General features: G+C 47.3%; 1 protein-coding gene across 1 annotated transcript in view; it reads left to right on the forward strand.

Moving 5' to 3' along the window:
- The window catches only part of BTK (Bruton tyrosine kinase), a 61,959-nt gene extending 38,536 nt beyond the window's left edge, over positions 1-23,423 (forward strand). Inside the window, exons 8-19 of the mRNA XM_040322740.1 lie at positions 169-353; positions 2,136-2,198; positions 6,012-6,066; positions 6,257-6,336; positions 6,423-6,544; positions 8,644-8,715; positions 10,314-10,485; positions 16,072-16,288; positions 16,383-16,447; positions 18,420-18,538; positions 21,485-21,642; positions 23,152-23,423. Of these exons, the coding sequence (XP_040178674.1) occupies positions 169-353; positions 2,136-2,198; positions 6,012-6,066; positions 6,257-6,336; positions 6,423-6,544; positions 8,644-8,715; positions 10,314-10,485; positions 16,072-16,288; positions 16,383-16,447; positions 18,420-18,538; positions 21,485-21,642; positions 23,152-23,220 (1,377 nt within the window). The 3' untranslated portion in view covers positions 23,221-23,423. The remainder of the gene's footprint in view (positions 1-168; positions 354-2,135; positions 2,199-6,011; positions 6,067-6,256; positions 6,337-6,422; positions 6,545-8,643; positions 8,716-10,313; positions 10,486-16,071; positions 16,289-16,382; positions 16,448-18,419; positions 18,539-21,484; positions 21,643-23,151) is intronic.

Below are 23,423 nucleotides of genomic sequence, written 5' to 3' on the forward strand. Positions count from 1 at the left end.
GGAAATACATCTTTGTAACTTGAGATACAATGTAACAATTCTAGAGAGGATTGCAATTGTTACATTGTATTTCCTGTGCTCACCAGCTCCATCTAGTGTCTATTATGCAATATTTTACTACAACCTCTATTTTATCAAGCATTTTGTTACTGTGTCCCGCACCCGCAGGTGAAATCTACAAAACCGCTCCCGCCTCCTCCGTCGGCCACCCCTCCGGCAACCTGCAAAGTTGTAGCGTTGTATGACTTCACACCAATCAGCAGCCAGGACCTGCCCTTGTGCAAGGGGGAAGAGTATCTGCTATTGGACGAAGGCAGCGGCCAACCGTGGCTGAGAGCAAGAAACAAAAACGGGTGACTTAACTATAATATGATGAGGATGATTCCGATGTGTAGACTTTTCCATTCCGCCTACGCGTTTCGTCAACATGATGATTTCCAGCGAAGGGCACATCATTGGTACTTTTAGGGATCTATAAAACGTTCGTTGTGGAGATGTGACAAACATTTCATTTTCGGGGCGAAAATTGCCGCACTTCCTCTATGATGTACGATTCCGGTGTTGTCGTCGCCATCTAGTGGCCACCATCCTCCCCCATATTGAGTTATTTTTGTTAACTGTTTGTTAACTGTTTTTTTTTGGCACTTTTTGTGTATTCAGTGGGCTAGATTCACGTAGTTACGGCGGTATAACTCTGAATCTACACCAGCGTAAATTTAAGCGTATTCTGGAAACCAGATACGCTTAAATTAGGCTAAGATATGAGCGGCGTAAGTCTCCTACGCCGTCGTATCTTGCATTTTTAGGGTGCATTTTCACGCTGGCCGCTAGGTGGCGCTCCCGTCGTTTTCAGCGTAGAGTATGCAAATTACCTAGTTACGCCGATTCACAAACGTACGTGCGCCCCGCGGTAGTTTTTTACGTCGTTTGCGTAAGTCGTTTTCGTCGTAACGTTGCGCCTGCTATTAGGAGGCGCAGCCAATGTTAAGTATGGACGTCGTTCCTGCTTCGAAATTTGAATTTTTTACGTCGTTTGCGTAAGTCGTTCGCGAATAGGGCTGGACGTAATTTACGTTCACGTCGAAACCAATGCGGCGTACTCAGGAGCAATGCACACTGGGATATGTACACGGACGGCGCATGCGCCGTTCGTACAAAACGTCAATCACGTCGGGTCATCATCGATTTACATAAAACACGCCCCCCCCTTCCACATTTGATATGTGCGCGCTTACGCCGGCCCCATTTACGCTACGCCGCCGCAACTTACGGAGCAAGTGCTTTGTGAATACTGCACTTGCTCCTGTAAGTTGCGTCGGCGTAGCGTAAATACAATACGCTGTGCCGCCGTAACTTAAAGTGCAGCTACGTGAATCTACCCCAATAATTACCCAAATTTTAGTGTAAAATATAAAAGATGAAGTTCCGCCAAATTAAATAGATACCTAAAATGTCACGCTTTAAAATTGCGCACGCTCGAGGAATGGCGACAAATTACGATATTTAAAAATCTCCATAGGCGTTGCTTTTTATTTTTTTTTACAGTTTACAAGTTTTGAGTTACAGAGGAAGCTCTAGCGCTAGAATTATTGCTCTCGCTCTAACGATCGCGGCGATAACTCACATGTGTGGTGCGAATACCGTTTACGTATGAGTGCACGACTTACGTTTGCCTCTGCGCGCAAGCTTGCTTTTTTTTTCTTACTTCCTTTTATTAATTTTTTTATGTTTGCGTTCACCTCTGCGCACAAGCATGCTTTTATTTACATGTTTTTATTTATTTTTTGCGTTCGCCTCTGCGCGCCAGCATGTTTTTTTTTTGCGTTCACCTCTGCTCACCAGCATGTTTTTTTATTTTTGCGTTCGCCTCTGTGCGCCAGCATGTTAGATTTTTCTTATTTATATTTTTTCTTATTTATTCCCTTTTATTTATTTTTTTATGTTTGCCTCTGCGCACAAGCATGCTTTTATTCATTTATTTTTTGCGTTCGCCTCTGCGCGCCAGCTTTTTTTTTTTTGCGTTCGCCTCTGAGTGCCAGCATGTTTTGTTTGCGTTCGCCTCTGCACACCAGCATGTTTTTTTTCTTATTTATATTTTTTCTTATTTATATTTTTTCTTATTTATATTTTTTTAGACAAGAGGGATACATACCCGGTAACTATGTGACGGAAGCCCAGGATACCCTGGAAATCTATGAGTGAGTATTCCAATAACAGAAGTACAAAGTATGAATATTTAAAGAGAACCCGTCGCCAAGTTAAGGGATCGTGCCCACCAGTGGCGACTGGTGCTCAACATTTTTGGGGTGGGTGCAAACGAAAAAAAGTAAAAAATTGCAGCCTCACTGTGCCCATCAAACGCAGCCACTGTGCCATCAAACGCAGCCACTGTGGCATCAAGTATCACCACTGTGCCATGCCATCAAATGCAGTCACTGTGCCATCAATTGTCACCACTGTGCCATCAAACGCAGTCACTGTGCCATCAATTGTCACCACTGTGCCATGCCATCAAACGCAGTCACTGTGCCATCAATTGTCACCACTGTGCCATGCCATCAAACGCAGCCACTGTGCCCCTCATTTGTCGCCACTGTGCCAATTGTCACCACTGTGCCCTTTAATTGTCGCCACTGTGCCCATTGTTGCCACTGTGCATGTCACCGTGCCCTTTAATTGTTGCCACTGTGCCCATTGTCACCACTGTGCCCATTTTTGCCACTGTGCATGTCACTGTGCCCTTTAATTGTTGCCACTGTGCCCATTGTCACCACTGTGCCCATTTTTGCCACTGTGCATGTCACTGTGCCCTTTAATTGTTGCCACTGTACCCATTGTCACCACTGTGCCCTTTTTCGCCACTGTGCCCTTTGTCACCACTGTGCCCTGTAAAATGCACTTACCTTACTCCTTCCATGTCCCTCGATGTCTTCTCCCGCCTTGGTGACGCTTCAGCCAATCAGGTTACTGATAGCCAGAATCGGGGAACCTGATTGGCTGATTGGCACTTCCACCAGCTGCCGTTATTCAGTTAGCCGTTAGTTCCTCCACCCCAAACTCGCTCATCCATGTCTTTATAGACCTTGCTTTGTTCACTGGTCCCAATCATTTGGTGGAGGGGGGATTATGGTGTGGGGGGGGAGTTTTTCCGGGGTTGGGCTTGGCCCCTTAGTTCCAGTGAAGGGAACACTGAAGGCGTCAGCATACCAAGACATTTTGGACAATTTCATGCTCCCAACTTTGTGGGAGGAGTTTGGGGACGGCCCCTTCCTGTTCTAACATGACTGCCCACCAGTGCACAAAGCAAGGTCCATAAGGACATGGATGAGCGAGTTTGGGGTGGGGAACTTGACTGGCCTGCACAGAGTCCTGACCTCAACCCGAAAGAAAAACACTTTGGGATGAATTCGAGCGGAGACTGTGCTGGTCAGTCATGTTCCTCCACCCCAAACTCGCTCCTCCATGTCTTTATGGACAGGAAGGGGCCGTCCCCAAACTCTTCCCACAAAGTTGGGAGCATGAAATTGTCCAAAATATCTTGGTATGCTGACGCCTTAATCGGCAGAATGGCACGGCTGCGCAAAGGGACGTACCTGTACGTCCCTTTGAATTTGCGGCCGTGCCCCTGCAGCGAGCTCCGTGAGTGTGACCGCGGGGCCTGCGGACTCGATGTCCGCCGGTGTCCTGCGATCGTCTCACGGAGCGGCAGAACGGGTGATGTTTATGTAAACAAGGCATTTCCCCGTTCTGCCTAGTGACAGAACACTGATCTGACTGCTCCCTGTCATCGGGAGCAGTGATCACTGTCTTGTCACTTGTAGCTCCTCCCCCACACAGTTAGAATCACTCCCTAGGACACACTTAACCCCTTCATAGCTACCTAGTGTTTAACCCCTTCCCTGCCCGTGTCATTTACACAGTAATCGGTGCATTTTTATAGCACTTTTCGCTGTATAAATGACAATGGTCCCAAAATAGTGTCAAAAGTGTCCGATGTGTCCGCCGTAATGTCGCAGTCACGATAAAAATCGCTGATTGCCGCCATTACTAGTAAAAAAGAAAATATAAATAAAAATGCAATAAAACTACTGTATCCCCTATTTTGTAAACGCTATAACTTTTGCCCAAACCAACCGATAAACGATTATTGCGATTTTTTTTTTTTTCTAAAAATATGTAGAAGAATACGTATCGGCCTAAACTGAGGAAAAAATCGATTTTTTATATATTTTTGGGGGATATTTATTACAGCAAAGAGGAAAAAGTATTGTTTTTTTTTTTTTCAAAATTGTCGCTCTATTTTTGTTTATAGCGCAAAAAATAAAAACCGCAGAGGTGACCAAATACCACCAAAAGAAAGCTCTATTTGTGGGGAAAAAAAGGACGCCAATTCTGTTTGGGAGCCGCGTCGCAGGACCGCGCAATTGTCTGTTAAAGCGACGCAGTGCCGAATTGTAAAAAGTGGCCCCCGGTCATTTGGCAGCCAAATCCTCCGGGGCTGAAATGGTTAAGAATTCCCTTCACTGGAACTAAGGGGCCAAGCCCAACCCCTGAAGAACAACCCCCCACACCATAATCCCCCCCCCCTCCACCAAATGATTGGGACCAGTGCACAAAGCGAGGTCCATAAAGAGATGGATGCGTGAGTTTGGGGGTGAAGGAACTTGACTGGTCTGCACAGAGTCCTGACCACAACCCGATAGAACACCTTTGGGATGAATTTGAGGGGTGGAGGAACTTGACTGGCCTTCACTATAGAAATTAGATCAACAAGAGAACCAGAGAAGTAGCCAACAAGCTACTTCTAATCTCGGGGGTTCCACCAAAATCTTGATAGAATGATGGAGATTGAAAGTGCGTGGCCCCATAGATCCGGTGATCTGACGATCTGGTTCCGGTTATCAAGATGGTTCCTGTAAGGACTGCGCAGGTGCAATCCTTGCCAACGGAAATCTCCGAACCTCGGCCGGCATCCAGGGCGACGTGGAATTTGAGGAAAGTGGCCAGTCGGCCTCACGTCCTCGCTTCGCTCGGCCTCCTGGCTCTTTTTTTTAACATCCTCCAATCCACGGGGATGTTGAGGCAGGGCTCCACAAATCCCGGGCGCCAAATAGGGTCCTGGCGACTTGGCTTGGAAGGGGGGCAAAAAAAAAATATTTTTTTTTTGTGAGCTGGCGCCATCTGGTGGTGGCCGTTGGTATTACAAGTTAAACAGCAATTCTAATGTAATTTTTCACAATTTTTCACTATTTTCACTGCCATCTTCTTCCCTCTAATTAGAACCCCCAAACATTATATATATTTTTTATCCTAACACCCTAGAGAATACAATGGCGATCGTTGCAATACTTTCTGTCACGCCGTATTTGCGCAGCGGTCTTACAAGCGCACTTTTTGGGGGAAAAATTACAGTTTTTTTAATAAAAAAATAAAACCGTAAAGTTATCCCCATTTTTTTTTTTATAATATGAAAGATAATGTTACGCCGAGTAATTTCATACCCAACATGTCACGCTTTAAAATTGCGTCCGCTCGTGGAATGCCGACAAACTTTTACCCTTTAAAATCTTCATAGGCGACGTTTAAAAAAATCTACAGGTTGCATGTTTTGAGTTACAGAGGAGGTCTAGGGCTAGAATTATTGCTCTCGCTCTACCAATCGCGGTGATACCTCACATGTGTGGTTTAAACACCGTTTACATATGCGGGCGCTGCTCACGTATGCGTTCGCTTCTGCGCGCAAGCTCGTCGGGACGGGGCGCGTTTTCTAGCTCCTAACTTTTTTAGCTGGCTCCTAGATTCCAAGCAAATTTGTCAAACCCTGTGTTAAGGAATGAGCCTGGATGCCGGCCGAGGTTCGGAGATTTCCGTCGGCAAGGATTACGCCTGCGCAGTCCTTACAGGAACCATCTCGATAGGGGAACCTTAACGACAAGTCACCGGCAGCTCTGTCATGGAAGTGTTGAAGGTTTGCGGTTTTTAACTTCTGAACATTTGTTTTTGTCCCACAGATGGTACTCCAAAAATATGACGAGGAGCCAGGCGGAGGATCTTCTCCGAACAGAGGTGAGGGGCAGAATGGGGCATTGTGGGAATTCATAGGGATCTGTAGGGACCCCGCCGGGCCTTCGCATGTCCTCAACGTCTTGTATGTTGTAACATCTCGTCGTGTTTAGAATGCTTGGAAATTACCCGATTTCCTCATTAAAAAAAATAATTTGATACTAAATATTCCACCTCCTCCGGAATGTTGTAGGATAAAGAAGGCGGCTTCATCGTGAGAGACTCGAGCAAAGCGGGGAAGTACACCGTGTCCGTCTACGCCAAGTCCTCGGGGTAAACGCCGGAATCACCAACACAACCACATCCACATTGGAAGGGACCTCACGTGTTTCTAATGGAGCTCTTCTTCTTCTTCACAGGGAAGGATTTATCCGTCATTACGTGGTGATCGAGACCCCCGGACCCCAATATTATCTGGCTGAGAAACACGTCTTTGACTCAATCCCAGAACTGATAACCTACCACCAATACAATGCCGCCGGTAAGTTATTGGCGTTTTAACCTTTTTTATATTCAAAGCCCCCATTGGTCCCTCTGATTTCCCTGACTTCTTCATTCCCCGACTTAGTTGAGGTAGGTGGTACACTTTGGTGGGGGTGGGTCAGCCACGCCCCCGAGGCCTTTGACCTCTGGGAACCCGCTTTCTGCCCTTTGACCTCTGTGGGGAGGTCCCTGTTCTAATTCCTGAGTCCTAGCCTTATTCTTCAATGGAAAACCCTAACCCTAAGCTCTACCCCTAACCCTTCAATGGAAAACCCTAACCCTAAGCTCTACCCCTAACCCTTCAATGGCAAACCCTAAGCTCTACCCCTAACCCTAACCCCTAACCCTTCAATGGGAAACCCTAACCCGCGACTTCCGTCTTAAAAAGTTAAGCCTCGTACACACGATCAGTCCATCCGATGACAATGGTCCAAACGACGTAAAACGCAACGACGTGCTGAAAAAAAAAACGAAGTTCAATGCTTCCAAGCATGCGTTGACTTGATTCTGAGCATGCGCAGGTTTTTAACCGATGCTTTTGCATACTAACCATCGGTTTTGACCTATCGGTTAGGCGTCCATCGGTTAAATTTTAAAGCAAGTTCTCATTTTTTTGACCAAAGGTTAACTGACCGATGGGGCCTACACACGATCGGTTTGGACCGATGAAAAGGTCCTTCAGTCCGTATAGGGCCTAACCCTAAGCTCTAACCCTAACCCTTCAATAGGAAACCCTAACCCGCGACATTCCACCTTAAAAAGTAAGAGAGGTCCTTGCCTGTCTTCTAGTCTTGATGAAGGGGGTGGTTTTGGACCCCTGAAACGCGTTGCTACTTGGATTGTCCCCCTGATTTTTATTGGAATCATTTATTTTGTATTCCAAGTCTATCCAAGAAGATAATAAAAAAAATATTTTGAAATAAAGTTGAACTTATTTCAAAATGATTATCATTCAAAGATAAATTATTACTTGCCCCTTACAGTGATATATATACAATAATAATGTATATTTCTGAGGTTATTTTTATATTTATTATTAAAAATACTATTAATACTAATAGTGTTGTTCCTATAATTGTTTCTTGTAATATTATACTATGTAACTATGTATATTTATTATTATTATTATTATTGTTCCTATTATTAACTGGTTGCCGATCAGCCGCCGTCGTTTTACGGCGGCAGGTCGGCTCCCCTGCGCGAGAGCCCGTACAATAACGTCGGCTCTCTCCCCCGACTCCGGTGCTCGTGCCCGGCGGGCACGATCGCCGCCGGGCACACGCGATTGCTCGTTACAGAGCGGGGACCGGTCCTGTCAGGGGGAGAAATGCTGATCTTCTGTTCATACAATGTATGAACAGAAGATCAGTCATTTCCCCTAGTGAGGCCACCCCCCCTACAGTTAGAACACACCCAGGGAATGTACTTAACCCCTTCCCCGCCCCCTAGTGTTAACCCCTTCCCTGCCAGTGGCATTTTTATAGTAATCCAATGCATTTTTATAGCACTGATCGCTATAAAAATGCCAATGGTCCCAAAAATGTGTCAAAAGTGTCCAAAGTGTCCGCCATAATGTCGCAGTACCGAAAAAAAATCGCTGATCGCCGCCATTACTAGTAAAAAAATATATTAATAAAAATGCCATAAAAATACCCCCTATTTTGTAAACGCTATAACTTTTGCGCAAACCAATCAATAAACGCTTATTGCGTTTTTTTTTTTTTTTACGAAAAATAAGTAGAAGAATACGTATCGGCCTAAACTGAGGATTTTTTTTTATATATATATTTTTGGGGGATATTTATTATAGCAAAAAGTAAAAAATTTTCATTTTTTTCAAAATTGTCGTTAATCCCTCCCCCCCCCCTTCCCCCCTACAGTGACTAAGCAACTTATCTCCTCCTGCTCCCCCCTCCCAACAGTGACAGCTGTCCCTTTTTAGAAGTATCCAAGCCTTGGAACTCTGGGTGATGGAGGGGAACAGGGAGCTGGGTCAGTTTAGAGAAGACATTTAATGAGTGCTTCAATGAGTATGTGTAGACTTGTTAGAAGTTCAGATTTAACATTTTTAACATTTTCTTTCATATTCTTATTTAGGTTTAATATCAAGACTAAAATATCCGGTCTGTTCCGTCAGAAGCGCCCCTTCTACTGCTGGCCTTGGCTATGGTAATAAAATAAAATGCATCCAAAGGGTTTGGAGATGAGTGATGGATGAGCTGGAAATGTGGCCGAGTCCTTCCTTCTATTGTGCTGCTCACTGTTCTCCTTGCTGGAGAGGAAGCTGTACCTGAAGATCTGCAGTGCAAGGATCTCCCTACTTCCACTTCCTCCATTCTGCAGATCTGTGCTTAGTATGAGAAAGCCAATCCCTGATCCTCTACCAAGATGGCCAACTCCACACACTACAGAACAAGGCATGGTAGATCAGTAACAGGACCTTAGGTGGCGAAGTCCTACCACTGTGCTGCTCACTGTTCTCCTTGCTGGAGAGGAAGCTGTACCTGAAGACCTGCAGTGCAAGGATCTCCCTGCTTCCTCCATTCTGCAGATCTGTGCTTAGTATGAGGAAGCCAATCCCTGATCCTCTACCAAGATGGCCAACTCCACACACTACAGAACAAGGCATGGTAGAGCAGTAACAGGACCTTAGGTGGCGAAGTCCTACCACTGTGCTGCTCACTGTTCTCCTTGCTGGAGAGGAAGCTGTACCTGAAGACCTGCAGTGCAAGGATCTCCCTGCTTCCTCCATTCTGCAGATCTGTGCTTAGTATGAGGAAGCCAATCCCTGATCCTCTACCAAGATGGCCAACTCCACACACTACAGAACAAGGCATGGTAGAGCAGTAACAGGACCTTAGGTGGCTAAGTCCTACCACTGTGCTGCTCACTGTTCTCCTTGCTGGAGAGGAAGCTGTACCTGAAGACCTGCAGTGCAAGGATCTCCCTACTTGTACTTCAGCCATCCTGTAGATCTGTGCTTCCTCCACCTCTCCTACTTCATCATTCCCCCACCAGTCATCAGACAACCACCCATGAGGGAGGCAGCTCTGATATGAGGAAGCCAATCCCTGATCCTCGACCAAGATGACCACCTCCACATTGAAACACTGCAGAACAAGGCAGCGTTGTAGATCAGTAACAGGACCACAAGCAATAGTGGTGGCTAAATCCTCCTACTGTGCTGCTCACTGTTCACTTTGCTGAAGAGGAAGCTGTACCTGCAGTGCAAGGATCTGCCTACTTTTGCTTCCTCCATTCTGTAGATCTGTGCTTTCTCCACCTCTCCTATTTCATCATTACCCCACCATTCCTTAGACAACCAATAATGAGGGAGTCAGCTATGATATGAGGAAGCCAATACCTGATCCTCTACCAAGATGACCACCTCCACATCGAAGCACTGCACAACAAGGCATGGTAGATCAGTAACAGGACCTTAGGTGGCTAAGTCCTACCACTGTGATGCTCACTGTTCTCCTTGCTGCAGAGGTAACTGTACCTGAAAACCTGCAGTGCAAGGATCTCCCCGCTTCTGCTTTGAGTTCTTTGATTCTCTGTAGATCTGTGCTTCCTCCACCTATCCTGCTGCTTCTTGATTATTCCCTCACCAGTTATCAGGGAGGAAGCAAAGCCCAGCCAAGATGGCCGCACACAGAGACACAGTGTAGAACAAGGCATGACAGAAAAGTGTGGTTTTCAACTAAATCAGGTGGTTCTGGTATAAAATAAAACTCACAATTTCACTTTGTTTTTTCCCCCCCAAGGCTCATGGGAGATCGACCCCAAGGATCTGACCTTCTTGAAGGAGCTGGGTAACGGACAGTTTGGTGTGGTGAAGTATGGGAAATGGAGAGGACAGTACGAGGTGGCCATCAAAATGGTCAAAGAGGGCTGTATGTCTGAAGACGAGTTCATCAACGAAGCAAAATGCATGATGTAAGTAAATCTCTGCATCTCATTGTAAAAAAAATCATGTCAGATGGTTCAAGTAGTCATTTTATTTGTTTTGTAAGCCAAAGTTTCCTTAAAAAATATGTTTTTTACTACTGACCTCTGCATTACATACTACTGACCTCTGTATTACTTACTACTGACCTCTGCACTTTGCATTACTTTCTACTGACCTCTGCAATCTGCAACTTACTCCTGACCCCAGCACTCTGTATTACGTAGTACTGACCCCTGCACTCTCCTTTACTTATAACCAAGCTCTGCGTTACTAACTACTTACCCCTTGCTCTACGCCTTTCTACTTACTTTCCGAACTCTGCACTAATTACCTCTGCATGCTGTTACTCCTGACCCCCAGCCCTCTTTATTTCTTTCAAATCGTTTTTATTGATATTTCAACATATACAGTAGCATAGCAATGCAATGATATGAACAGTATAAACATAACAAGTGGTGGAACCTATCATTATGAGACGTATAGCTAGCTGGGGAATGCGTGTTTCGGAGAGAGAGAAATATAACATATCATTCGATAAATGACACAAGTCGAGTAACAATAAACATCAAACAAACCAGTTGGTATGAGTATGCATATACCATAGGGGGGGGAGACGGGAGGGGCGGGATAGGTGGAGAGAAAGAAAGAAAGAAAGAGAGAGGGAGAGAAAGGAAGGGGGATGGGAGAGGAAGAAGAGGAGAAGGAGGGGGGGGGGTGAGAGGAGGAGGAGGAGGGGGAGGGAGGGAGGGGGGGGGAATGGGAGAGCATCATCCATGAAGTATCGGAATATAGTCAAGAGGTGATTAATGGGTGTGAATATTTGTGTACCAAAAGTGCCAGGGGTTCCAGAGGGTTAACAGGTTAGTATAGGTGGGTTTTCCACGTGAGAGGACAGTCTCATAGGTATAGTGAGTGTGTACCAATGCAATTACTTCCGTAAGAGTAGGGGGTTCCGTCATTTTCCACTTTCTAGCTATCAACAATCTTGTTGCCAGGAGAATGTGAGTCGTCACCAGTCGGAGATTGGGCGGTATATCATCAATAGTCAGGTTGAGAATAGCCAGTTGGGGGGTCAGTGTTACAGGGATGCAGAGTACTTCCTGTAGTAGTGACTCAACGTCAGTCCAGAGACGTCGTATGTGTGTGCAGGACCAAAGGATATGTATTAGGGTGCCTGATGAATTGCATTGTCTCCAGCAGTCACTCGAGGAGTGGCTATAGAATTTGGCTAATTTGTGTGGTGTCAAATACCAGCGCATCAGTAGTTTCTGAGCAAGTTCCCATAAGGAAGTGCAGGATGTGTATTGGTAGGTAGATTTAATTGCCCTCTGCCATTGCAGATCTGAGAATGTAGTGTGGAGATCAGTTTCCCAGTCAGTGAGGGGTTTTGTTTTTTGAAAAGTGTTCTTGTCATGCAGGGTGGAGTATATGACTGAAGTGCCTTTGGTGGTCTGCCTATCTGAGAAGAAATAATTCCAGAGACGTATGGGTAGAGAGCCTTCCAGGGAAGGGTTAGCTAGTAAGCATCTTTGTAGCCTATAGTAGGTAAAGAAGTCAGTGGCCGCAGCCTGGAATCGTTCCTGGACTCGTAAGAACGAGTAGTTAGTCGCCACAGTGCGGAGATCGGATGTAAAGGACATATGGTCAGTCATCCAAGTCGGTATGCGCAAGTCAGGTGACATTAGTTGTAGCGTCCCAAGGGGGACGGGTATGGGTTTGGTCAGGGGGTCAGTCCATCTAGAGTGATGGATTGTTTTCCAAGGTTGAGGAGAGATTGAGGAGAGATATTGGTCGGAAATTTTGCGGGCACGTGGGTTCCTTGCCTGGCTTCGGCAATGTGACAATTAGGGCAGACAACATTTCTGGAGGGAGAGAGGAGGACGAGGCAGCATCATTACACACCCTAGTCAGGAAAGGGGAGAGGATCGTACTGAATTTCTTATAATACTCACTAGTGAGTCCGTCCGGACCCGGTGATTTGTTGGGAGGCAATGTAGAGATAGTGGCCATAATTTCTTGGGAGGTGAAAGGGGCATTTAGCGTCTCAAGTTGATCCGCAGATAAGGAGGGGAGGTGAATCTCCTCAAGGAACGCAGCTATATCAGGTAGGGATGGTTGCGGGATGGAAGCGTCATCCTTCAGGTTGTATAGATTGTTATAGTAATGTCGGAAGGCATCTGCAATGGCTGACGGGTCAATACGTTTTTGATTTGAAGCGGGATGGTAAAGGTGGGAGATCTTAGTCTTAGCGTGATGTCCCTTAATTCTATTGGCCATGGCTCTCCCTGCCTTATTGCCAGTGGAGTATAGTTTGGCTTTGAAATGAGTATGGGCTTTTTCAAAAGAGTCCAACAAGTGGGATCTCAGTTCTTGCCTAAGGAGGCCTAGCTGGGCTTTGGTATCAGGGTTAGGGATGGATTGGTTTTGTCCCTCAAGGGTTTTAATCTCGGACGTGAGGGCATCTAGGCGCTGTGATCTCCTCCTCCTCTCTCTGGCTCCCAATTGAACAAAAATACCCCGTATGAATGCCTTATGGGCATTCCAAAGAACAGAGTTATCCCCCACAGAACCGTCATTAAGGGAGAAAAAATCCTCCAAGCGATCTTTGATGTAGTCCGAGTAAATCGGGGAGTGGATGATATTGGCATTAGCACGCCAAATCCGCGAAGCGGAGGTGGATAGAGAGTCGTTAATAGTTAGTGCGACTGGAGCATGGTCCGACCATGTAATGGTAGAGATTTCGGAGGCTGATACTTTGGGCAGAGTCCATTTGTCCACTAGAAAGTAGTCAATGCGGGTATATGAGTTATGTCGTGGTGAAAAGTAGGAATAGTCTCTCTCGGTGGTGTGGTGGCAGCGCCATACATCATATAGGTCATTGGTTTGTATAAAAGAGCCCATGGGTGACCGAAGTCTACTGGATCTGGACGAAGTATCCATGGAGTTGTCGGGAACTATATTGAAGTCACCGCAGATGACAAGGTGACCTTGTTTGAAGCGTGTGATCTTCTTCATGAGCTTGTTTAGGAAACCGATTTGCTTCTTGTTGGGAGCATATACCGTTACAATGGTATACCTGGTATTGTTTAGAGAGCAGTCCAGAGCTAGGTACCGGCCGTCAGCATCGACCATGCTATTATGAAGCGTGAAAGACAGTGTGTTTTTGACTGCTATCAAAACCCTGTTCTTCTTGTCAGGGCCTGATGCCTTGAAAATGTTGGGAAAAGTCCTATTGGTGCAGGAGGGCTCTGCAGAGAGCTTGAAATGGGTCTCTTGTACACAGAGAACGTCGCAAAGGGAGGTTTGCGCTGTCTTCCATAAAGAGGCTCTTTTTACAGGGTGGTTGAGGCCCTTTACGTTTAAGGAGAGGAATTTCGGCATTGTATCTTGTGTGGTGTGGTAGAATAAGGAGTGGTACTACTTACAGTTCGTGGGTGGTAGGTTGTGTTTCAGCAAGGGAGTCTGTGGTACCTCTGGAAGTCCAAGAGCAGGTGGAGCTTTGTTACTCGAGGGTGTTCGGATCTCAGCAGACTGGAGCTCTCCGTGACACGGACAAGAGGGGAGACAAGATGGAGGGTGACAGTTAATAAAGGAAAACAAAAATAAAAAGTAAAAGGGAAGTAGGCAGGGTAAGCGTAAGGGATGAGGATCAGTAGCATGGTAAACGGACTACTGATATCGTGCGGAGGTATTAGTCCGTGGGCAATCTGCAACGAGCAGGCACTGACCAGAGTGCTTAGTAGAACTGTAGAACGATAAAGCCACTGGCCGCACATTCATCTGGCGGTGTCGGTACAGGGTCCAACGTTGGACGACTGACCCTCATCGGCGTGGGATACCTGCATTGGAGTGGTTCCATCTGGAAGAATTTTCCATTTCTTGAGCAGTTGTATGCCTTCCTCTACGGTATGAATACTGTGTTTCACTCCATTTCTAGTAACCAGAAGTTTGGTCGGGAAGCCCCATTGGTACGGGATCTTGTGGTTGTTCAACGGTTTGGTAATGGTTTGAAGCTGGCGCCGCTGTTGGCGGGTGTATTGGGAGATGTCAGCAAACAGTTGCAGCTTTGTATACGGTGATGGTAAGTGATCCATGCTCCTTGATTTTGCCAGGAGCATGTCCTTGGCATGGAAAAAATGGATTCTCATGAGTGTATCTCGAGGGACCTCAGCCGGGAGATGCGGGGGTTTCGGTAAGCGGTGGATGCGGTCGATGATAGTCTCCATCGGGGAGAGATCAGGCAGGAGAGTGGAGATCAGCTTCCTGGCGTAGGAATTCAGGTCCACCGGCAAGACCGATTCCGGAATGCCGCGGACTTTGACGTTATTGCGTCTCGAGCGGTCCTCGAGGTCCGCCATCTTGGCGCGCACCCATTGTTGTTCGTCCCTAGTATGGTCATGAGCATCTACGAGATCATTGACTGTAACTGTCATGGCGCCCATCTGTTTTTCAACATGGCTCAGTTTAGACCCCATATGCATCATTTCTGATCTGAATGCAGAAAACATTGAGGAGATGTCATTATGCAGTGAGCTGTGAAGGGAGATCAGCATCTCCTTTAACATTGTGTCTACGACTGGCTGGTTAGTGGTGTGGAAAGCTGCAATGGGGGATGATGCAGGGGCTTGCGTGAGGAGAACGTCCAGAGCAGGCCTTACCTCTGAGGCCTTGTCCTCCGTGTCCAGGCGCATCCGCGCTTTCGCTGGGCTGTTCTGGGAGGAAGAGGGATCCGATCCGTGAGAGGGGTTTAGCCCGGTGACATGAGGCAGGATGGATGGGATTTCAGCATCCGACGGAGCTGTGCAGGGCCTGTCACCTCGCGGTGAGCGGTCGCGGGCGCCATCTTGGATGTATCCGCCCGGGGCCTGAGAGAAAAAGTCTGTCAGTTTTCGCGGCACCCGGTATTCTTTTCGTTTCCGGGAGGACCCAGACTGGTTCCCCAGCGTGTGAGGGTCAGGTTGGTGCATTTTGGCTGCGTGGGTCAGCGATGTTAGGTCTGGTATCTCCGGTCAGTGCGGGAGCTGAGGATTCAGGCTTCCATTCAGCTCGGCGGTTAGCCACGCCCAGCCCTCTTTATTTCATACTACTACTACTACTGACCTCTGAACTCCACATTGCTTACTCTACTGACCCCTGCACTCTGTGTAACTTATAACTGAGCTCTGCGTCACCAACTACTGCCCCCTGCTCTTTGCGTTAATACCGACCTCTGAACTCTGCGTTTCCACAAGAGGCCGGTCGCATGGATAGGTGAAGCGGCAGATGACAGGGGGGGGGCGGAGGGCGGTGGCCATGCACCCTTAATGGACCCTAACCCCAACACCAACCCCAACCCTAACCCCAACCCCAACCCTAACCCCAACCCTAACCCCAACCCTAACCCTAACCCCCTAACCAGAACCCTAACCCCAACCCTAACCCCCTAACCCCAACCCTAACCCCCTAACCCCTACCCTAACCCTAACCCCTAGCGGACCGCCCCTGCTTACTACAGACCCCTGCACTCATCTATGAAACCATTATTGGTAATTTCCTAATTTTTACCTGAACTGCATCTTCTGTTTCCACCTCAGGAAGATGTCTCATGAACATCTGGTTCAGTTATATGGAGTCTGCACCAAGCAGCGCCCGATCTTCATCATCACGGAGTATCTGTCCAATGGCTGCCTCCTCACCTACCTCAAGGAGTTCCGTTCCCGTCTCAATCCCGGGCACCTCCTCAACATGTGCAGCGATGTTTGCGGCGCAATGAGTTATCTGGAATCCAAGCAATTTCTACACCGGGATTTGGTAAGGGATCTCGGTTGACTTATGGTGGCCATGTCTGGTCAGTAGGCCATTATTACGCCGATGCCACCCGTCTAACCGTTTCTATTTTTCTAAGGCTGCCCGAAACTGTTTGGTTACTGAAGACGGCACAGTAAAAGTATCGGATTTTGGCCTCTCAAGGTACACCTCCAATCGCCTCGTTATTTATCACTGTAATCAGGGCTGCCGTTAGAAAATTTTCTAATTCGATCCCAAATTTTATTCAAAATTTTGTTTAACCACTTAAGGACCGGCTCGCGTACATATACGTCATCACTTTAAAGATGAATATCTCGGTAACGGTAGCAGCTGCTACCATACCCGAGATATTCCTATTTTCCGTGGCCGGTCCTGTAAACGATAACGGTGGTCTCCGCGACGGATTCGCTGCGAGATCACCGTTATCGGCGGCGGGAGAGGGGGGCGCCGCTCTCCCGCGCCCTCCGCCACTTCGCCACCTCCCGGAGCCGTCGGCAGCGGCGTAGGCGATCGGGTCCTTCACACAGCTTGCCATGGATACGAGTGAGGGGGAAGATGGCCCCCACCCGTCTCCATAGCACAGCAGGGCAGAAGCGACGTCAAAACGTCACTTCCGCCAATGCTTCTTAACCACTTAAGGACCGCCTAACGCCGATTTACGTCGGCAGAATGGCACGGCTGGGCACAGGGACGTATATATACGTCCCCTTTAAGACCCCACCCTTGGGTCGCGAGCGCGCGCACGCGCCCCGGTCCGAAGATCCGTGACCGCGCCCGCGGGACCCGATCGCTGCCGGTGTCCCTCGATCGGTCACAGGAGCTGAAGAACGGGGAGAGGTGAGTGTAAACACACCTTCTCCGTTCTTCACTGTGGCACTGTCAGTGATCGTCTGTCCCCTGATATAGCGAACGACGATCACTGACGTCACACGTCCAGCCCCGCCCCCTACAGTTAGAAAGACACATGAGGTCACACTTAACCCCTACAGCGCCCCCCTAGTGGTTAACTCCTAAACTGCAATTGTCATTTTCACAGTAATCAGTGCATTTTTGTAGCACTTTTCGCGGTGAAAATGACAATGGTCCCAAAAATGTGTCAAAATTGTCCGATGTGTCTGCCGTAATGTCGCAGTCATGAAAAAAAATCGCTGATCGCCGCCATTAGTAGGAAAAAAAAAAATTATTAATAAAAATGCCATAAAACTATGCCCTATTTTGAAAACGCTATAAATTTTGCGCAAACCAATCGATAAACGCTTATTGCGATTTTCTTTTTTTAACAAAAATATGAAGAAGAATACGTATCGGCCTAAACTGAGGAAAAAAACGTTTTTTTTATATCTTTTTTGGGGGATATTTATTATAGCAAAAAGTAAAACATATTGAATTTTTTTCAAAATTGTCGCTCTATTTTTGTTTATAGCGCAAAAACTAAAAACCGCAGAGGTGATCAAATACCACCAAAAGAAATCTCTATTTGTGGGGAAAAAAGGCCCCAGATCTCATATTTAAGAGGACCTGTCATGCTTTTTTCTATTACAAAGGATGTTTACATTCCTTGTAATAGGAATAAAAGTGACCCATTTTTTTAAACAGTGTAAAAATGAATAAAATCAATTAAAATAAATAAGAAAACAAAAAAAATATTTTTTTTAAAAGCGCGCTGTCCCGCCGAGCTCGCGCCCAGAAGCTAACGCATACGTGAGCAACGCCTGCATATGAAGTGAGGTATCGCCGCGATCGTTAGAGCGAGAGCAATAATTCTAGCCCTAGACCTCCTCTGTAACTCAAAAGATGCAACCTATAGAATTTTTTAAATGTCGCCTATGGAGATTTTTAAGGGTAAAAGTTTGACGCCGTTCCACGAGCGGGCGCAATTTTGAAGCGTGACATGCTGGGTATCATTTTACTCGGCGTAACATTATCTTTGACAATATAACCTGAACCACACCAGGCCACAAGCCCTTAACATGGGTGGGGCCCATGGTGATGAGGACAAGGGCCTCTTCCCCACAACCCTGGCCAGTGGTTGTGTGGGGGGGGGTCTGGGGGGTTTTAAATATTTTGAAATGTGCTGTAATTACAGTTTTTTTTCATACTGACCGTACATCCGAGCTTATCCTTCCTGTGACAGGTACGTTCTAGACGATGAATATACGAGTTCTCTGGGGTCGAAGTTCCCCGTTCGCTGGTCTCCGATCGAGGTTCTTTTGTACAGCAAGTTCAGCAGTAAATCCGATGTCTGGTCATTCGGTAAGATACACTTTGCATCCACCGATCACCTCGTCGCTCTTTGTGTTTGGACATCAGAATGGCTAAATGGGGGGGGGGTCACGTTTTGTTCAGTTGTAAACGTTTATTTAAAATCTTAAACAAATCGCTACACTTTAGGCCGGGAAATTTTGTTAAAGCCCAATAAATGCCGACCGCGTTACAGCCGAGTGAGGGCTACAGCGCGGCCGGCCAGTTCTGGGAGGTCATCATATGAGGTTTTCCTGTGATCGCGCCCGCTGTGGCGTGGGCAGCGTGCTCTGTGGTCACTGATTTGAGGTAAAGAGCCAATCAGAGGCTCTTTACCATGTCCAATCACAGCTGATCACGATGTAAACAGAAGCCGGTTGTCCGAATTTTCAGTGCAGTCCCAACAATGCCCACCAGTGCTGCCAATCAATGCCTCCTCATCAGTGTCACCTATCAGTGCCACCTACATGTGCTAAGCAGTGCTGCCTACCAGTGCCCATTAGTGCCACCTATCAGTACAGCCTCATCAGTGCCCATCAGTGCCACCTCATCAGTGCTCATTAGCACCCATCAGTGTCGCCTCATCAGCACCCATTAGTGCAGCCTTATCAGCGCACATCAGTGCTGCTTATCTGTGCCCATCAGTGCAGCCTCATCAGCCTACATCAGTGCTGCCCCATCACCGTGAAATCACTAGGCTTCCTGTCTCACCTGGAGCAGCGAGATTTTTTGTTAGGCAGCACTGATGGGGCAGAATATCCAATCAGTGCCCATCAGTTCCACCTATAAGTACCCATCAGTGCCACCTATGAGTGCCCATCAGTGCAGCCTCATCAGCGCACATTAGTTCTGCCTGTCAGTGCCCATCAGTGCAGCCACATCAGCCCACATCAGTGCTGCCCCATCAGTGCCGCCTATCAGTGCCCATCAGTTCCACCTATCAGTACCCATCAGTGCCACCTATCGGTACCCATCAGTGCCACCTATTAGTGCCCATCCGTGCAGCCTCATCAGTGCACATCAGTGCAGCCTCATCAGTGCTGCCTGTTAGCGCCCATCAGTGCAGCCTCATCAGCCCACATCAGTGTTGCCTCATCAGTTCCGCCTATCAGTGCCCATCAGTTCCACCTATTAGTATCCATCAGTTCCACCTATAAGTACCCATCAGTTCCACCTATCAGTGCCCATCAGTGCAGCCACATCAGTGCTGCCTGTCAGCACCCATCAGTGTAGACTCATCAGTGCCCATCAGTGCAGCGTGTCAGTGCAGCCTCATCAGCGCACATCAGTGCACTGCAGCCTCATCAGTGCACGTTAGTGCCGCCTATCAGTGCCCATCATTACAGCCTCATCAGCGAACATCCGTGAAGGAGAAAAATTAGCTGTTTGCAAAATTTTATAACAAACTATAAAAGATTTTTTTTTTTTAAATGTATGTTTTTTTTTTTTTTATTTAGCAAAAAATAAAAAAAACCCCAGTGGTGAATAAATAACACCAATAGAAAGCTCTGTTTGTGTGAAAAGAATAATAAAGTTTTTCTATGTGTACAGCATTGTATGGCAGTGTAATTGTCATGCAAACTGTGAACATTGGCACATATACTCTATTATGTGGCAGTTATCAGTCCTTGGATGTGGTTGTTGAGTTGATTGTATCTCTAAGGCCCCGTACACACGTCCGAGAAACTCGACGAGCAGAACACATCGTTTTGCTCGTCGAGTTCCTTGTGAAGCCGCCGAGGATCTCGGCGAGCCAAGTTTCCCCGTTGACTAACGAGGAAATAGAGAACATGTTTTCTACTTGGCCCGACGAGATTCTCGTCGGTTTCCTCGGCCAAAAGTGTACACACGACCGGTTTCCTCGGCAAAATACCGAGTTTCTGGCTGAATTCTGCCGAGATACTCGGTCGTGTGTACGGGGCCTTAGGCTTTTCTTTTTATCTTCAGTTCTATCTGGTGATCCTTGTAGTAACACGCTTCCTGTCTCTGGGTGGCTACACTCACTCCCCCCACTGTATCTATGGAGGACGCCATGGTTGTCACTCAGACTTCATCTCCATTATATGGCGAGGGGGGGGGGGGGAGAATTATTAGTTTACAGGAGATAAGATTAGGGGGCAGATTCACATAGAATCCGCGGCGGCGTAGCGTAAGCCATTTACACTCCGCCGCCACAACTTACTGGAGCAAGTGCCGTACTCTCCAAGCACTTGCTCCGTAATTTGCGGCGGCGTAGTGTAAATGGCCCGGCGTATGGCCCGCGTAATTCAAAGGGGGCGGCTTGTATTTAAATTAAGCTCGCCCCAGCGCCGATCGAACTGCGCATGCGCCGGCCGTAAAAATAGCCCAGTGCGCATGCTCCAGCTCACGACGGAAAACGTCAATGAAGCCGACGTGAGCGTCATTGACGTAAAGTCCTATTCGCGAACGACTTAGGAAAACAACGTAACCGACGGAAAAAGACGACGCTGACCCGACGCCATACTTAACATGGCATACGGCGGACTGACGTAAGGTTACCCCTCATATAGCAGGGGTAACCTTACGCTTACGGAAACGACGACGAGGCGGCGCAAAATCGTTCGGGAATCGGCGTATCAGGCTCATTTGCATAGTCAAATGAGAAATCAACGTAAACGCCACCTAGCGGCCAGCGTGGAATTACATCTAAGATCCGACGATGTAACTGACTTACACCTGTCTGATCTACGCCGTATCTATGCGTAACCTGATTCTAGGAATCAGACGCATAGATACCCGGGGCCAAAAACAGAGATACGACGGTGTATCTCTTTTGAGAATCTGGCCCAACATTTCTCGTGCTTTCAGTTTAATTCAAGGAAACCATTTTTTTTTTTGGCAGGATCATCAGGTATTTTCTGTACTTGGCTGAAAATGTTCTCAGTATTATGAATACGTTCTTGTGATTATTTTCGTGGTTTTATTTCCTCTCATTAGGCGTATTAATGTGGGAGGTGTTCACCTTCGGGAAGATGCCGTACGAGAGATTCAACAACAGTGAAATCGTGGAGCAGATAATGAAAGGGGGGCGACTCTACCGACCTCAGCTGGCCACGGAGAGAGTCTACAATGTGATGCTCAGCTGCTGGACGGAGGTAACACTGCATGGATTCGGATACATTGGCAATCCAAATGATACATTACAACAGGGGGGGGCCGGCAACCTACGGCCCGCGGGCCGCAACCGGCTCCCCCGCCGCTAAATGTCCGTCCCGTCAGTGCACGTGATGAGTTCACGTGCACTTGGCCCGCGGACGTTTTAAGTAGAGCGGAGCAGAGAGCTGAATGAGAACGTTGATAAGACAGCGGGAGCGGGACCAGAGGTGCAGGGGGCTGTGTAATGTAAAGGGGTCCAGAGGTGCAGGGTTCTGTGTAATGTAAAGGGGTCCAGAGGTGTAGAGTGCTGTGTAATTTAAAGGGGACCAGAGGTACAGGGGGCTATGTAATGTAGAGGAGTCTAGAGGTACGGGGGCTGTGTAACGTAAAGGGGTCCAGAGGTACGGGGGCTGTGTAATGTAAAGGAGTCCAGAGGTAGGGGGGCTGTGTAATGTAAAGGGGTCCAGAGGTACGGGGGCTGTGTAACATAAAGGGGTCCAGAGGTACGGGGCTGTGTAATGTAAAGGAGTCCAGAGGTAGGGGGGCTGTGTAATGTAAAGGGGTCCAGAGGTAGGGGGGCTGTGTAATGTAAAGGGGTCCAGAGGTACGGGGGCTGTGTAATGTAAAGGAGTCCAGAGGTGCGGGGGCTGTGTAATGTAAAGGAGTCCAGAGGTAGGGGGGCTGTGTAATGTAAAGGGGTCCAGAGGTATGTGGGCTGTGTAATGTAAAGGAGTCCAGAGGTACGGGGGCTGTGTAATGTAAAGGAGTCCAGAGGTGCGGGGGCTGTGTAATGTAAAGGGGTCCAGAGGTACGGGGGCTGTGTAACATAAAGGGGTCCAGAGGTACGGGGCTGTGTAATGTAAAGGGGTCCAGAGGTAGGGGTGCTGTGTAATGTAAAAGGGGTCCAGAGGTGCAGGGTGCTCTGTAATGTAAAGGGGACCAGAGGTACAGGGTGCTGTGTAATGTAAAGGGTCTAGAGGTACGGGGGCTGTGTAACGTAAAGGGGTCCAGAGGTACGGGCTGTGTAATGTAAAGGGGTCCAGAGGTAGGGGGGCTGTGTAATGTAAAAGGGTCCAGAGGTACGGGGGCTGTGTAATGTAAAAGGGTCCAGAGGTACGGGGGCTGTGTAATGTAAAAGGGTCCAGAGGTAAGGGGGCTGTGTAACGTAAAGGGGTCCAGAGGTGCGGCATGTGTAACTAATAATTATTATCATTATTAATATTAGTAGTATTCTAAGATTATCATCTCCATCTAGTGGCCGTAATGTGGTATTTTCCTGACTCACTTTACGATTATAAATGAAAAACATTCAACCTGGAGAGCGCCTGCCTAATAACATTCATTTTTTTTTTGCCCAGGATGAATGTGCATGCGGATTGACAGGATAATTAGCGTTTTTTTTAGTCACTGTAGATGAATAGGTAGATAGATGGAGACAACAAGTACATCGAACACTGAGGACCATGCACAGATATTAATAGCAAAACGTATTTCTTGTGTTTCCCCAGAAAGCGGAGGACAGACCGTCCTTCCGGATGTTACACGGAGCAATCTTAGAAATCATGGAAGATCTGTGACAGGGAAGGACGTATTATGGACACACTGACAATTCTAACCAGAAGGAACCCATGAGAAGAAGAACCGGGGATGTACATTGACTTATTGTGTGTATATAGATATATATATATATTCCATTTGGAGATGATTCAGTAAAACTGGAGGAGAAGAAAAACAGAAGATTGGAGGAGATCAGAAAAGTTTAGAGATGATCAGAGGAGAT

Source organism: Rana temporaria, chromosome 9 (genome assembly GCF_905171775.1).
Source record: "Rana temporaria chromosome 9, aRanTem1.1, whole genome shotgun sequence".
Classification (NCBI taxonomy): domain Eukaryota; kingdom Metazoa; phylum Chordata; class Amphibia; order Anura; family Ranidae; genus Rana; species Rana temporaria.